Source organism: Lactuca serriola, chromosome 9 (genome assembly GCF_051521515.1).
Source record: "Lactuca serriola cultivar US96UC23 chromosome 9, Lser_US96UC23_V15, whole genome shotgun sequence".
Classification (NCBI taxonomy): domain Eukaryota; kingdom Viridiplantae; phylum Streptophyta; class Magnoliopsida; order Asterales; family Asteraceae; genus Lactuca; species Lactuca serriola.
Window position 1 is genome coordinate 83,625,200 of NC_136416.1, and position 17,189 is coordinate 83,642,388.

General features: G+C 32.9%; 1 protein-coding gene across 2 annotated transcripts; it reads left to right on the forward strand.

The window, feature by feature from the left end:
* Positions 1-6,332: 6,332 nt before the first annotated feature.
* On the forward strand, positions 6,333-8,334 carry LOC145077183 (transcription factor bHLH61-like). 2 transcript variants are annotated; one of them, XM_079022942.1, is made up of 4 exons: positions 6,333-6,503; positions 6,868-6,981; positions 7,050-7,232; positions 7,973-8,334. In XM_079022942.1, exons 1-4 carry the CDS (start codon positions 6,378-6,380, stop codon positions 8,066-8,068), a joined length of 519 nt encoding a protein of 172 aa, XP_078879068.1. In that variant the 5' UTR covers positions 6,333-6,377; the 3' UTR covers positions 8,069-8,334. The 2 variants fall into 2 exon arrangements, with proteins under 2 accessions (XP_078879068.1, XP_078879069.1); XM_079022943.1 differs by having other exon boundaries at positions 6,336-6,503; positions 7,062-7,232; positions 7,973-8,261.
* The last annotated feature ends 8,855 nt before the right edge of the window (positions 8,335-17,189 follow it).

Consider the following 17,189-nt stretch of genomic DNA (forward strand, 5'->3'; position numbering starts at 1 on the left):
TCATTATTTTGTTGTTCACGAAAAAATATGAGCGTTAAAAATTTCAAAACTGTTCACCAGCCCTTAAAATTGCAAATTTTTCGAAAAATGGGCTGAAATTGTCACTTGCTGAAAAACAGGGGCTGGAATTGTAATCATGCACCAATAAACCCCTTTATTTGTAACAAAATCTGGAATTGGTCCAAAACAACCAATCTGTGAAAACAACAGGGACCAAAAGTGTCCATTTGCTGAAGTTGCAGGGACCAATAGTGAATCTTTAACATCTTCTTCCCGTTCCCAATTAATCAACCAGGAAATCGGCAAATAACCACTCATGAATTGCGAATAAAAAAAAATAATAACTCCCATGAATCGTTCGTTATGAGCACTGACTTTGTTTGCAAATCAAGTGTAGTCTAATTTCCAATTGCCAGAGGAGTACGAATTTCGACCCAATTCCACCTGCGAATCCAATTTCATTTGTTCCGACGTTTTAAGCTCCGATTGCAAAACCCGCTTGGTGATTTCGAACAGAATTTCAAAGCAATTCCGAACACAAAGAACTTCTGATTCTAATAGAAATTCCGACTATAGTTCAAGTGTCGAACACGTCCACATCGATTCCGTCATCCCAGTTTCAAATGGTTCCGATTTTGACTTTTACAATTTGACTCGCAAGAAGATCTATTCAATCCTTCAGATAAGATCCAATCCCGATTACATTCTCTTCCAATCATTTCCAGACCAGGAAAATTATCACATCGAAATCAAACAATTTTCATTACGATTCACCTTCACAATTGCAATCGATTCTGATAACAAATGCACTCCAAATACATGACCACAAATCTACCAGATTTTGATTTTTCAACTCAAACCTTATTTTGTATACACCGATTTCAACAAATACGAACTACTTTTAGAATGACAATAGAAAATCGATAGATATTAATCGTTTCATATCAATGATCTCGGTCAAACAACAAGCTTGGATAAATACACAAGTTGCCAAACGATTTTGAAGAAATGAGATTCCATTGAAGAACAAAAAATCAACTAAAAAGCGATTTAGGCTACAAATAGAGGATAATCGTGAATCGGTCGCCACGAGTGAAGAGCTAATATCAGACAAACAATAACAAATGGATTTCGGCAAAAAAAAAAGACGGAAGAACAGTAAGGAACCGATTCAAATAAGAAAATACAAGCATGAAACAGATCGGATTAAAGGAAAATTACCCAGATGAACAGTAATAGAAAACATAAGTTTTCATGAACAGTTGTTGAACAAAAAATTTGATTCCATACCGCCAAAACACCAAAAATCTTCAATAACTTGTGTATAAAATCACCAAATCAAGAACCGATACTTAAAAATCAATAGATCTTCAAAGACCCGCTCTGATACCACTTGTTGGGATTAAAACCCTAATTGAGATTTGATGAACAAGATGCGGAAAATAAGAACAAACACAAATATGAAGATTATGTCGAATGATCACTCGATTTATTCAAACAAGAGGAATAAATTACACTTAAAGCATAGACTAAAGAATCTAACACTACATAAGAAACCTCACGTGACGGCTACATTTTGCCTCACTCTTAACCCTAATAATGAATAATACATGACTATTTATAGGGAAAAGACAAGTCTTGGGCTTTTAACCTACACTTCATCAAGGGGCCCATTGCCATCATCCATGGAGTGCTTTGAAACCCTACTATATATATATATATATATATATATATATATATATATAGAGAGAGAGAGAGAGAGGGAGAGAGAGAAAGGTAGGCTCAAATGTTTTTTATAAGGGTAAATTACACCAATCATCCCTCGTGCAAGTGTCAAAAAGCATGTTTAGTCTCTATTTTCAAAAATTAACTCGGACCATCCCTAATATGTTTAAAAGTTGCATGTTTCGTCCCTGGCATCGTTTACCGTTTGTTTTTCCGTTAAGTGACCCACATGACAGGGTATTTCAGTCTTTTACCTAAAAATACAAAAATAAATAAATAAAGAAACTAAACCTTAACTCTATTGACTCTCTCTCTCTCTCTCTCTCTCTCTCTCCCTCTCTCTCTCTCCAACATTCTCCCACTCTCCCGTCAAACCCAAAGCCATCGTTCTCCTTCCCTTCTTCTCACTCCGACACTCCTCCAACAACCCTCTGTCGGACCTCATCATCATCAAAGAAGAGAAATAGGAAGGCCTGTGTGTTCCTTAATTTTTCTTGTTGCATCGTTTGAGGTACACCAAACTGAAGACGAATCTGGGTTTTACGGAAGATGATGTCTCGGTTTATTTTGAAGACAAAGACACTACGATTTCAGTGTTTTGAAGAGAAAATTTGCGTCCTATTGAAGACGAATTTTGGGCTTTTGAAAACGATTTCTAGTTTTTTTTAGTCATTGAATTTACCTTTAGCTCAGATTTTGTGGGTCGAAGATTCGATTTCATTTATAGGGATTTTTAAGACAAAATCTTGGTCTTTTGAAGATGATTTCTAGTTTTTTGAAGACAATTTCTACTTTTTTTTGAAGTCATCGAGTTTACTTCTGCTCTGATTTTACAGGTTTAAGCTTCGATTTCATCAAGTTTTATTCCTTCAAGAAGTTCGAAGTATTTCCTTTTGATTACTAAGTCATCAATTTTTCTAGGATTTTTTATGATCTTTCTAGGTTGTGGGTTTTTGTAGTCTTGAATATGATTTTGGTTTGGTTTGGGTCGTGGAAAAGTTGGGAGTTGGGTGGTGGTTGGTGGTAAGTGGACGGTGGAAAGGGTAATTCTTCAAAAACAAGAACATATAATCTGACTTTATTAAAGAACAAGAACATTAAGAATTGGAAATTGAAATCATTGTTACATCACCTTGGCCAGAATTTTGATTTGGATAGTCTTCTATTTTTTATTTTCATTTGTGTTTTGCATCTAATTTTCAATTTTTTTTGTTTTTTATTTGAATCATGGACTTCAGCTTTCTAATTGAATCCTTGAATGCTTTGTAATTGAATCCTTGAATGGGTATATAATTCGTGAGTTTGATTTTATCGGTCTTATTGGGTTTGATTCCTGAGTTATGGGTTTGATTATGTGATTTATGGGTTTGATTCTAATTACCAGTTAATTTGGTGTTTTTCCTATGGATTTTATTATGTGATTTATGTATGTTATTACGTCATTCTAAAATGAACGAGTTGGGGTACGTGGTCGTGCAGAGCAACAGGAACAACTTCGATGTAAGGGTGGGGTGTTGAGTCTTAAATTAGTGTGTATTTTTTAAATAATTATAATTATAAAAATAAGGGTAGATATGTCATTTTATCATGGTTTAGTAGTAGAAACTTAACACCATTAACGGTAGGGACCAAATGCATAACTTTTAAACATATGAGGGACGGTCCGAGTTAATTTTTAAAAATAGGGACTAAACACACTTTCTGGCATATACACGAGGGACGATTGGTGTAATTTACCCTTTTTATAACTGTTGTGTGCTTGTAGGCACCAATAAGAATTCAGGGAAAAACTAATCATTAATTAAATTAATAAGGGTAATTTATTAATTTCCTTTAAAAGAAAAAATAATTTCCACAAATACTTTCCTATAATTAGGGTAACTACTTTGACTTCATCTAACTTAGTTTTCTACTTTTTAAAACATTTGATAAAATAAAAAATGGCTCGTTCTTTTCTTCCTCACCCGACAATTGATTCTTCCTCACCCTAAATCACCACAACCATCGGACACCATAACGACCACATTTACAATGAAGCGTAAACTACATGAGATCCGTTTTTACTAAGTTTTTTCAAATCCTAAAACCCCCCATCAGATTCCTAATATTCAAAGTTCAAATGATTCCAAAATCTATTACTTATGATAATCTGGTAGTTCTTAAATTGAACCTCGATATCCAACAACAAGATCTGGTTGCGACTTGCAGGGACAGCGCAAGCCGAGATCCACTTGATTGTCTTCTCCTTGTTCACTCCGGTCTCTCCGTCCTCATATTCACCAGGTGACTTTCCAATTTTGAGAATAATATTTATACGATTATACTCGCAAGAGATTCGAAGATGATCGAATCAAGGATTTTGACCAAACTTTTAAGCTTTCCGAATTTGTCTTTTTGAAAATTGGGCGTTTCTTGTCTCTCGATGTTGGTTTTGCATCATATTTTCACATTTAAGGGAGTTTTATCATGTTCTAGTTCTATATGCTATCAATTCATCTCAACTAACACTAGTCTTATTATTTCGTGAAGCTAGACTAATTTTGTGAGTGATAAACACCAGGGGTGAACTTTGATGGCATAAACTTAGGCCAATTAACCATGTCATGTGACCAATGTTTTAAGTCATTCTTACAAAATGTTATTCTAATATAACTCGATTATTATGGTGAAGAATTTCTTATGTTATTATTATTTGTTTATGAAGCCCTTAAGTTTTTTGAACCAATTTCATAATCATTGTTTACATTCTGATGTTATTTTGGTGTATTTAAACCTGCAAATTCTTTTAGAATGAGAAAACACAATATTCTTTTAGAATGAGGTTAGTAACACTCATCGATTTGATGCCTATTATTTGTAAAAGAATTCGCAAAAGAATGTTATTTAAGTGTATCCTGTAATGTATTATGTCAGACTTTATTTGTATATTGATCATATTCTTTTACAAAACACAATATTCTTTTACAACAAGTATATTTGTTTAACGGGTAATATTAACGAGTAATGTATCTTATTCTTTCAGAATTGCATGGAGAAGGAATTCAATATTGATCATACAAGAGAAATATTTGGAATCGAGTTCAACAACAAGAATATATGCGAATATCAAGTGGATATTCTGTTAGAATATGTTGGAATATGTATAACTATATTAAAATGTATAATGATATTAGTATGTAAGAATATGTATGAATTTGTATTTTATTTCCGATGTGTATTAAGAATAAAAACATAGACCCAACTTGGATGTATATGAATAATAATCTAGAATTCTTAAATCAGGTTAATTATCAAAAATGTTTGCATTGGAAATATATTCTATAAGAATAAAATCGAAAATATATCTACTAATTTATAGTTGGCATTCTGTCATTCTGACAGAATAAAATAGAATTTTTAAATTTGAATTCATTTAAAATATTCAGATTTTTAAAAATAATGGAATTAATTATCCCTAAAAATCCAAAATTTTCTTTTTTTAATATAGGTTAATTGACTAAAAAGCCCTTATGCTGAAATTTGTATGATTATATAGTACAAGTTACCATATTGTAGTATCATAGACTCTCAGATTATTACCTTTGATTCTATTCCATCTGGTGGTTCAGATCTGTGCATTCTGGCATACAATAGTTAGTAAAAACAAAATAACATATATATATATATATATATATATATATATATATATATATATATATATATATATATATATATATATATATATATATATATATATATATATATATATATATATATATAATATACACTTTCACCCTTTAATTCCAAACAATGATCACGAGTTCCTAATTCTTCCCCAGTATTCTTTGTCATGCCCTTGTCTTATAATTTATCTGATATATATATATATATTGGTAATTTGACAAGTATGCCCTCACTACCATTCTACCATATATATACTTCAAAAATGATTTAAGTATTATTATCCTTTATTTAACTGCATTTCCCCCTAAACAAAAGTTTAAATACAATTTCTAAAGATAACCATGCAGCAAACATATTAAAGACGACCCCGTTAACTAAAAAGGGTTTATTTAATTGTCTGAACGTATATAACAAATTTTCAGCTTTTTTGGACGTTAGGTTTTTTTCGCCCATAATCGTTTGTACTTGAAAGTCGTAATTAAATGCTGTTAAAAAAAATAACTTGTAAGTCTGTAAATTTTAGTGTAAACATCTTTAGCATATCTATTATCCTCTTTTATTTAAAGAATTATTATTTAAACTAGATAAAAGTACGAATTACAAAAGTACAAGCGCCGGAACGTGTAGAGTATTACATCACTAGTACGCTAACAAATTCGTCGGACTATATTTCTCTTTTGATTTATGAACAACCAAAAACATCTTATTCGACATAAAATATTAAATTCATAATATCAATTCTATGGGTCCAATTCCATAATAGAAAATAACTAAAGTATATCTTGATCATATTTTCTTGGAAACTATAAGAGTACAGAAAAGGGTAGTGTTGGAATTATACAGAGTTTCCAACCAAATTCTAGATCTTTTCCAGGGTGTTTTTTGGTATTTACTCCATAGAGAGTATAAGACAGTCGTATGTAAGTAGCAAACAAAATGATCATTTTGATTTGAGTGCTCGAGTCCCCTCTTTAAAAAGCTTGAGATTGATGCTACAAACCACGGAGAAAACAATTATTAAAGAAACAGCTAAAAAAATGGTGTCAAGGGAGAACAAGAAAGCTGCAATGCATGACAAGCTGCAACTCCTTCGATCTGTTACAAACTCTCATGCAGTAATAATCCCCATTTCTTTCTTCTTTGTATCTTTCTTTTCATTCGATTAAATTTCCTCAAACAAAAGTTCAGTCTTTCTTAAAATAACTTATATATATAACACGCTGTTTTATATTTCAAACCCGTGACTTGTTTGTATCAATGGGCAAAAGTTTTGGGTCTAGCAAAAAGATATCTTCTTTATGTTCAATAATACGAACAAACAACTATAGTTTTCAGAGATACGATTCTTTATCAATCTTGAAACCACGAATAACCATCTTTAATTTTCAAGTGTTCCAAATACAAACCCTAAATTAATTTCTTTTGATCTTTTCATATTCTAATCACTATAACATCGTTAAAAAAAAAAACTTGTTGTAGACGAAAGATTCATCGATCTTAATTGATGCATCAAAGTACATAGAAGAGCTTAAACAGAAAATAGATATTCTGAATGAAGACATAGCTCGAAGCTCAAGCTACTCATGGCCTATGGTATGTGTACCTCGATAAGAGTTTTTCACATGATTATATACGCCCTTTTTTTTACTAAACTTTATCAGGATTTGAATCAGGTTACAGTAGAAAATTTGGAAAAAGGTATACAAGTAAATGTATATTCAGAAAGAAGCTGCCCAGGTCTACTCGTTTTTGTGTTGAAAGTGTTTGAAGAATTCAGTCTTAATGTGTTGGAAGCTAGGGTTTCTTGTAAAGGCAGTTTTCAACTTGAAGCACTTGGAGTTGAGGTAATTATTGGTTAGCATCGATAATCAAATTTCAAAAATATAAATTTAGATTACAGAAAATGAATAGGAGTCAGGAGAATACCGCTTTATGCTTGGTTCAATGATCTTCATACATACAAAGCCAAAAACGTGTTGTTTTATTGATAAAGTACAACCCAACAGTGATATTTTTTAATAAAAGAAAAATAAATGAATTAGGTTTGAATGAGGCTTACCTCTCTCCATTAAGGTTTCCTAAAAAAAGAATTAGGTTTCTAGATTAATTCTTAATTAATATACATGAGCCACTTTTTAGGGATGATGTATTCCTTGTCGATCATTCACTAATATTGTGTATAAACTCGAAACTTTTTACTTATCTTTAAAAAATTCAACTGTTTAAACAAACTGAAGGGTTTTTATTAGAGGACTATAATTCATGCAAAGTTTCTTAATATTCATGCATGATCATGGATTTTCAAACGGTTTTGCATTTTGGTGCATCTTAAATTTTCCTGCTTTTGGATCGATCATCATCAATAATATTCATGGCAATTATTTTCTCTAAAATTTGAATCGTACACTTGATTATTGTCTTCTATTGAAATAAATATATACAAGAAGTCCAAAAAAATAATACACTTCAAATATTTCCTCCACGTGTCTCTCTAGAAAATAGAAAACGTTTAATTTTATCTTAAAGTGTCACAATATTTTTCATATCACACCTCATTAAACTAAACAAAAAAAAAATCTTGCAGAGTGAAGAAAATGGAGAGACCATCGACACTCATATGGTGAAACAAGCAGTCTTACAAGCAATTCAAGATTGGAACGAAAGCAATGATCAAGAGTAATAAATAACTTAGATTTCCTCTAATATTCTTCAATGTTCTTAATTATTCTTCTTCCTCTAAGTTCATGGTTTCGCTCTATTTATAAGTAATGATTTCAAGTCGAAGGAAATAGCTACCTTGCTAGCCTTCGAGAATCATCATTTCGAGCAAAGTATTTTTGAAAAAAGTTAATTAATTAATCAACCTTAAGTAATATGATCTTCTTCTTCGAATGTAAAAGAATGCTTGGGTCTTATGAAATCTAGGAACTTTTTACCCTTCAATAACAGATTAAACAAGAGTTAATAAGCAAGATACAACGTCTAGTTTAGAAAAAGATTGTATGCATATAAGTGAAAAGAAGTGTTAAACATCATTTTATCTGTTATTTAACTTCTTTTCCAGACATTAATCTCAGATGTCTGAACTTTTTTTGAAGTACAAAAAGGTTGCCTTACAAAGTTAATTAAAACCACATACAAAAATACATTCTGTTTGCTACGAAAGGAGTAGTCAAACAAGCTCATAGAGAGGCAGACAACCGGTCCAGAACTCCAGCCCAAAAGTAATATCAGTGAAGGACCGATTTTCATCTTGACTGGACCCGACCGGATCAACCGGTTTTCGTTTGGTTTATTTGGTCTCGTCCATTTTGTTAGATTCTTTTTAGTTTATAATTAAATTTTTTGAAACTTGTAATTTTAAAATATTTAAACTGATATTAAAAAACGATATTTTTAAAATTTAAAGATTGCAAAGACTTTATTGTTTAGATATTATATTAAGCATTATAAATTTACTACGATACCTATATATATAATAGCATCATGAAAATTCTGTCATTTTTGGGCGTATTTGGGTCGTAATATTCCAATGAACAGGAATCTGAGATTTTATTTAGTTTCATGTTTGATTGTTAAAAGGACAAAATTCAATTTTTGGCAGATTCCATCATTTAAAAGAGTGTTTGATTGAGCAAATATTTTCAAAAGAATTGTAATGTGTCGAATAAATTGAATATTGTTATAAAATATTAGTTTGTGAATGATTATTGGATTTCTTATTTCTCTCATAACTCTTTTATCGTTACTTAGTATTAGTAACAATCATTTTAATGTGTTTTATGAGTATAATAATGCACTAGTATAATGTGCATTCATCTTTAATCTTATTTTGGTTGTATAAATAGTGAGTCGTATGTATTAGAAAGTTAATAATTTCATCACAAGTATTGAAATAAAAACTCTCTTTACTCTCATGTCTTTCTTTTCTCTATAATTTATCTTCTTATTTGATCATATTTTATAATGCGTTATCAGCACGACTTTACCATATAGCTCTGACTCTTTATTGTTCTTATCATTTTTAGGTATGTATTTTTTTTTAAGTTCACATATATAATGCTTGCAACTTACCTTATGGAATTTCGTAACTAACAATTCCTTAACATACAAGTCTTTATTTTGATTAGTATTTTTACTAGAGAAACCATGTTAGATAAAACTTCCTTTACTTTTCATGCCCCTAACATGCTCCTGCAGTAGAATATCATGAGCAAGGTTTAAAAAAGAATCTGAATTAATCTCATGTCTTCTTGTGGCTAAACAAAACAATGAGTTATTGGTGAAAAAACACCAATCAATCCCGACAGGTTCTAGTGCATTCCCTGAAGTAAATGCAACATCATATAATTATAATCGTCGTGGGTCTAACTAAGGTCGTGGAGGTTATCATAATTATCATAAAAATAACAAGATTACAAATAACCACCAGAAGTTGGAAAACAACAAAAACTCACATCCTAATGATAAAGTGGTCAAGGCAAAAAGAAAGATGAAAATATTTATCACCGATGTGGAATGACCGGTCATTGGTCTCGTGCATGCCGCTTTCTAAAGTATTTTGTTGATCTTTATCAAACTTCTCTAAAATCTAAAGAAAAATAAAATATAAAAACAAATTTTATTCAAAATGATTTTTACGAAGATCAACCATAAATAACACATTTTGATGTTGCTGATTGTCTTGTCTACCCAAAAGGGACACGTGGTGTTATGTATGGTGATGGAAGAATAATATGTAGTTTTGTTTCATATTATTTATTATGTTTTTATGTCATATTCATTTTATAAGAAATGATGTCACCACAATCTTCTCAAAGTAAATAAAATATGACTTTATTTTCTAAATCGAATGTTTCTTATGTTTTAGTTATTTGTTGAAGAGAAATATGGATATTCATAAAAGAAATGAGGAAGATATATGTCTTGCAGACAGTGCAATAACACATAACATTTTTAATAATGATAAATATTTTGCTTACTTATCAATTTGATAAGCAAAATGTTAATATAATAACAGGTAGTACAAAAAAAATGATTGAACGCTCCGGAAGAGCGAATATAGTATTACCATAAGAGACAATAATTACAATTGGTTATGCATTATTTTCATCCAAATCACCAAGAAATTTATTAAGTTTTAAGGATATTCATTCTAACAGATATCATGGTGAAACAACTAATGATGGCAATAAAGAGTATCTCAATATTACAAAAATGATATCGGGTAAGAAAAGTCTTTCGGAAAAGTTACTCGTATTGTCCTTCAGATTGTATTATATAAATATTAGAATGATTGAATCTCATGTTATTGAAAACTAAAGGTATGATAACACCTTTAATGTTTGGCGTGACCGGTTGGGCCATGCCAGATCAGTTATGATGCATAGAATAATTGAAAATTCAAGAGGTCATTACTTGAAAAACCAGAAGATTTTTCAAGCTAATGAATTTTCTTGTGTTGCATGCTCTCAAAGAAAATTTAATTTTCCTGATCATCATTGAACAAATTTGGATATTATGTGGACCAATTCTTCCACCATGTGGACCATTTAGATATTTTATGGTTTTAATTGACATGTTAACTAAATGACACATGTGTGCTTGTTGTCTAGTCATAATTTGGCTTTTGCAAGATTACTTGCATAAATAATCTGCCTAAGGGCATATTTTCTCAATTACCTAATTAAGAAAAGTTGACTTGACAATGTTGGAGAATTTACATCATAATCTTTTAATGACTATTGCATGTTGATTAGGATAACTATTGAACATCCTGTTACATATGTTCATACACAAAATGGTTTAGTTGAGTCGTTAATCAAACGTCTTTAATTAATTGCAAGACCATTACCAATGCATTCTAAACTCCCTATATCGACATGGGGACATGCAATTTTACATGCATCATCACTTATATGCATCAGGTCGACTAGTTATCATAAGTTCTCCCTTATTCAACTGGTTTACGGTCAAGAACCAAATATTTCCCATTTAAGCACATTTGGATGTGCAATTTATGTACCCATTTCTCGACGTTACCACATAAAAATGGGTCCTCAAAGAAGAATGAGAATTTATGTTGGATATGAATCTTCATCTATAGTAAAATATTTAAAACCGTCAACTGGAGATTTATTTACAGCTATATTTGATGATTATTATTTTGACGAATCATATTTTTCAACATTATGAGGAGAAATAAAGAATATGGAAAATAAAATCTCATGAAATGAATTATTACTTTCAGTTTTAGATCCTCGTTCAATTCAATGTGAACTTCAAATTAAAAAGATAATTCATTTACAAATGTAGCAAATCAACTGCTAGATGCATTTACTGACCCTAAGACAGTAACAATATCTCATGTACCAGCTATAAATACTCCAATTAGAATTGATATCTCATAAGGGAAAAAATACAACTACAAATGAATCTTAGGCACGCCTGAAGCATTAAAGATCAGCCGATTCCAAAGTCAAAAACCCTCGAAAATGAAACAGAGCAAATATAATTGATGGTCCAAAAAAAAAACAAAAGATCTTTAAAATATTATTGAAGTTCTAAAATAGCCCAATGACACAACAAAAGAAACTAAGGTACTTAAAAATTATGAAAATGAAGAGATCTCAATAAATTGTGTCATGACAGGAATAAGATGGAACCGAAATAAGACATTCTTTGATGATAATTTTTCATATCATGTTACGCATGAGATTATGGAAGAAAATGAGGATCTCGTCACACCCCCAAACCAGAACATCGGAATCGTTCGAGGGCGGATGACTTCATGTAGTATCATAACAGTTAAGTAAATAGTAAATAAAGCAAACACAACCATCATAAATATAATTTAAAAAGTTACATTGTTGATTGTAATACATGTTTCAAAAGAAATTACATTATGCTGATATGATAAGTTTGAAATTGACGCCTTAGCGTCCCTTCCACAAAAGTTGTTGTTTACCTGTATTACTGAATCCTTGAGAAATACAAGTAGTTTTGAAAATGTGTCAACAATTAAGTTGGTGAGTTCATAAGCGTTTTTGTATAGGAATTCTATGCCTTTTTGTATAAAGTAACTGTGTTTGTTTCTAGATCTATACACAAGTATCACGCTCTCCCTATAGGAGATTATGGTTTATAACACAGGACTTGAAATGTGTACTTGAAAGTACGTGAAGTTAAATGTCTCACAAAAGTTTGTATCAAATAGTTTTACGTATGAAAAGTCCATTTTTCTTGTAAATGTAAGTATTTCCTTTCTATAGTGTTCATAGAGTGTAAGATAGCATGAATATCTCGTAAACTATACCTATTCTAGTTTTTCAAAAGTGTGTTTCATTTGAATGATAAACCTTAGTGTATTACCAACTTTGCATGTAAAGTATAACATTTGTAATAACGTTATTTTACTTAATTAACATTTATACACAAAATGTAGATAAAGCATTAGAAACTGTATGTAACGATTTGCATTTTAACATAAGTTTTTCTTGCATTTCACTTGTATTCCCCCCCCCCCCCCTAAAATATAGTAAAAACAAGAAAATATAGGGGTATGAACTCACCTGGTAAGTGTGATGATTTGCAGAAAACGAGACTTTTCTCGGTCAGCACTTCGACCGGAAAGTGGAAAATTTCTCGGGAGTTTTGGACTTCGGACCTTTGTCGGAGCTTGGATATGTAACCGGGGCGCCGAGATAGTTTCGGGAGGCTCGAGAGTGATAAAATATGGGAGAAAGGTTGTGAATTGGCAAAAGAATTCGGAAGCCCCGCACCCTTTATATAGGGGTGGAACTGACCCTCGTACGTTGGGTGTACGTCATGCATGACGCCTTCTTCGGACTGTGGACTTCAGATGGGACAGGATAGAAGGTAGTAGGGAGACGTGGTCGATCCGAGGCTGCGCACTGAGTATGTTGGGCGTCCCCTCGTACGCCATAGCGTACTCCCCTCGGTTTGTGTGCCCCAATCTTCTAAAATGCGTAACTTTCACATACGAGCTTCGTTTTTAACGTTCTTTATATCCACACGTAGGTGAGAATATAATCTACAACTTTCATTTAGACTTAGTTGGCAAATTTTGACTTTATTTTTAATAGGCCGTGACAGGAAAAAACCGTTAAAAATTCATAACTTCTTCATCTGATGTCCATTTTCATCTGTCTTTGTACCGTTGTATTACTATTGTCGAGATCTTCGATTCTCATTTAGGTTGTGTCGGCTAAATATCGCTCAATCTTTATTTAGAGTTTTTAGTTGTCTACTGCTATTCCGAAACTTAGAAAAATCATAACTTTCTCATACGAAGTCAGATTTGGATGTTCTTTTTATGTACGTTCATGGTTTAATGATATCTACGACATTCATTTAGATAACTAAGGATAAAATGTATTTTATTGAGATTTCGCATTTTACGCTTAACAGTGTTTTACCGGTTTTGCTGTGGATTTTCGATTGGTCATAACTTCTTCGTTATAACTCGGATTTTTGTGTTCTTTATATTTCTGAAAACCTTGTTACGATATCTATTACTTTATGCAACCCAATTGAGACTTTTGAACATTTTATTTTTGACGCTATTTTATTATATCAAAAGTAGATTACAATTCCTTGAGTTTTAGGTCATTACATTGACTTGAAATATCGAGTTGTCACATCATTCCCCCGTTAGAGAGAATTTCGTCCCGAAATTTATTCTAAGGTAAGTATTTATGGACTAGGGAAAAGATGTGGGTATTTTTGTTTCATCTGATCTTCGTGCTCCCAGGTGTATTCAGGTCCTCGATTTGCATTCCAGCAGACCTTCACAATGGGTATGCGACTTCGTTTTGTTCTTTTAATTTCCCTATCCATGATTTCTATTGGTTCCTCTACAAAGTGGAGACTCTTGTTGATTTTGATTTCGTCCAGAGGGACGACGTGGGTCTCATCGGACAAACACTTCTTTAAGTTTGACACATGAAAGGTAGGGTGTACGTTATTAAGTTCCTGCGGTAATCGAAGCTTGTACGCTACCGAGCCGATCCTGGCAAGGATATCGAATGGTTAGATATACATTGGATTTAGTTTCCCATGTTTTCCAAAACATATTAACCCCTTCCAGGGTGAGACCTTCAATAGTACCCGGTCCCCAACTTGAAATTCCAAGGGCTTCCGTCTTTTGTCCGCATAACTCTTTTGTTTGTCTCTTGAAGCTTTTAGTCGTTCCCGGATTTGGACAATCCTTTCTGTCATTTCTCTTATGATTTTCGGGCCTGTGAGAGTGCTGTCAGGTATTTGTCCTCTAGCTAGTTACGTATCACCCACTTCAGCCCAGCACAGAGATGAGCACTTGGGGCCATAGAGGGCTTCGAATGGAGCAACCTTGATGCTAGTGTGATAGTTATTGTTGTACGAGAACTCGACTAGTGGTAAATGGGTATCTCATGCCTTACCAAAATCGATCACACAAGCTCTTATCATATCTTCCAAAGTTTGAATGGTCCTCTCACTCTGACCATCGGTTTGTGGATGGTAAGTGGTACTCATGTCTAGTCTCGTCCCTATAGATTTTTGTAGTGACTGCCAGAACCATGAGGTGAATCTACTATATATGTCGGAGATAATGGATATTGGTACACGATGCAGTCGCACAATCTCTCTTATGTATGTTCGAGCTAGTTTCTCCATCTTGTCTGTTTCCTTTTTTGGACGAAAGTGCGCGGATTTGGTTAATCTGTCGACGATCACCCAGATGGTGTCAAGTCTGTCCGCTGTTTTGGGTAACTTAGTTATCAAACCATGGTTATCCTCTCCCACTTCCACTCGGGTATTTCAAGTTGTTGTAACAATCCCGAGGGATTTTGGTACTCTATTTTGACTTTATCGCAAGTCAAACACTTGCCTACATAGGAAGCAATTTCGGCTTTCATGTTCCGCCACCAATACAGTTTCTTGAGGTCCAGATACATCTTGTCTGAACCGAGATGCACGGAGTAGCGAATCTTATGAACCTCATTCATGATAACGTCTCTGAATCCACCAAACTTTGGTTTCCAGATTCGATTCATGAAGTAACAAACTCCGTCACCCTTGACTTCAAGATTTTTATCCATTCCTCTTAAGGCTTCGCCAGCCACGTTTTCTGTTTTCAAGGCTTCCATTTGAGCTTCCTTGATTTGTGTGGACAGGTGTGAATAGATTGTCATGGTTAAGGACTTCACTCAGTGGCCCGAGTATTCCTTTCGACTGAGAGCTTCAGCTACTACATTAGCTTTTCCCAGATGATAACGAATCCCGCATTCATAATCGCTCAGTAGTTCAACCCATCATCTCTGTCTCGTGTAGAGTTCTTTTTCGTTGAGAATGTGTTGAAGGCTCTTATGATCGGTGAAGATTATGCATTTGGTACCGTAGAGATAGTGCCTCCAGATTTTTAGGGTGAAAACGACTGCTCGCAGCTCTAGGACGTGGGTAGTGTAGTTGACTTCATGCGTCTTGAGTTGTCTTGAGGCGTATGTGATGACCTTTTGTAACGTCCGGGTTTCAGGGCTAAGCATTTTTTGTCAATGTAATAGTCTAGGTCAACTCTTGTAACTCTTTTTGAAGTAATAAAGATGAAATATTTGAGTATTATGTGAATTATATGTGTTTATTATTTAATTATAAATGTATAATTAATAAAGAATAAAAATGAGCGTCAAAATTAAAGTGTGAGATAATCCCGATATCTCTACATAAAGTTGTAGAATATGTCTCAAGGTTTCCGTGCATATAAGGAACGCCGAAATCCGAGTTATAACGAAGAAGTTATGACCCGTCGAAGTTTCACGACAGAACCGGCACGATACCGGGAAGCGTGAATAGTGAATTTACGATAGAGCGAGATTTAGCCTTAGTGATCTAAACGAAAGTCGTAGAATATGTTAAACTAAGAACATCGATAAAAAGAACGCCCAAATCTGACATCGTATGAAGAAGTTATGAGATTTTAAACAGACCAATCCTGTCCCGGCTTGTTAAAAATATAACTTTAAAAATAAAGTCAAAATTAGCCGACGGAGTCTAAACGAAAGTTGTAGAGTACGTCTTCACCTACGCGTGGATATAAACAACGTCAAAAACGGAGTTCGTATGAACGAGTTACAAATTATAATAGCATATTTACGTATTAAAATAAAGTATAAATCATGTATACGTACACATATATATACATATGTATATATCATTAGAAAGGTATCGACGATGCGGTCATTATAAAACTAATGTTGACTTCTTTCGACATTAGTTTAGTACAAATATCATTAAATCCATTTATAATACTATTATAGAGGGGTGTTTAGTTGTTTATATAACTAAAAGGTCATTAAGTAATTATGGAGGGTAGTTTTTGAAAATTCAATTAGTATAAATAAGAGCCTTGGGCTCTCATATTTCTTGCACCATTCTCTTGATTCAAGAGTCTTTCTCTCCTTATCCCCCGAGCATTTCGGTCCCTCGTGATTCGACTTCTCTTTATGTAGCTTAGTATAGTAAGGTGAGCACTGAAGCGCTGCACGAATCTTTCTTAGAAAGATTCAGCGACGAAGTTCTGCCCCTGCAGAGCCCGACTCCTAGCTAAAACCCCCTTGTAAGTAAGTTATGCTTACCTTATTTTAGTATAGCTTATATTTAAAATTAGTATTGTTATTATGAACTTATAATAAATATTTGAGCTATTATTATAACTTATATAAGTGTCGTTATAATTTTTTTTTAACTACTCGCGGTACGGGGAATCTGGTTTAAAGGGCCGCATAGGGTTGTTGGATTTCAGA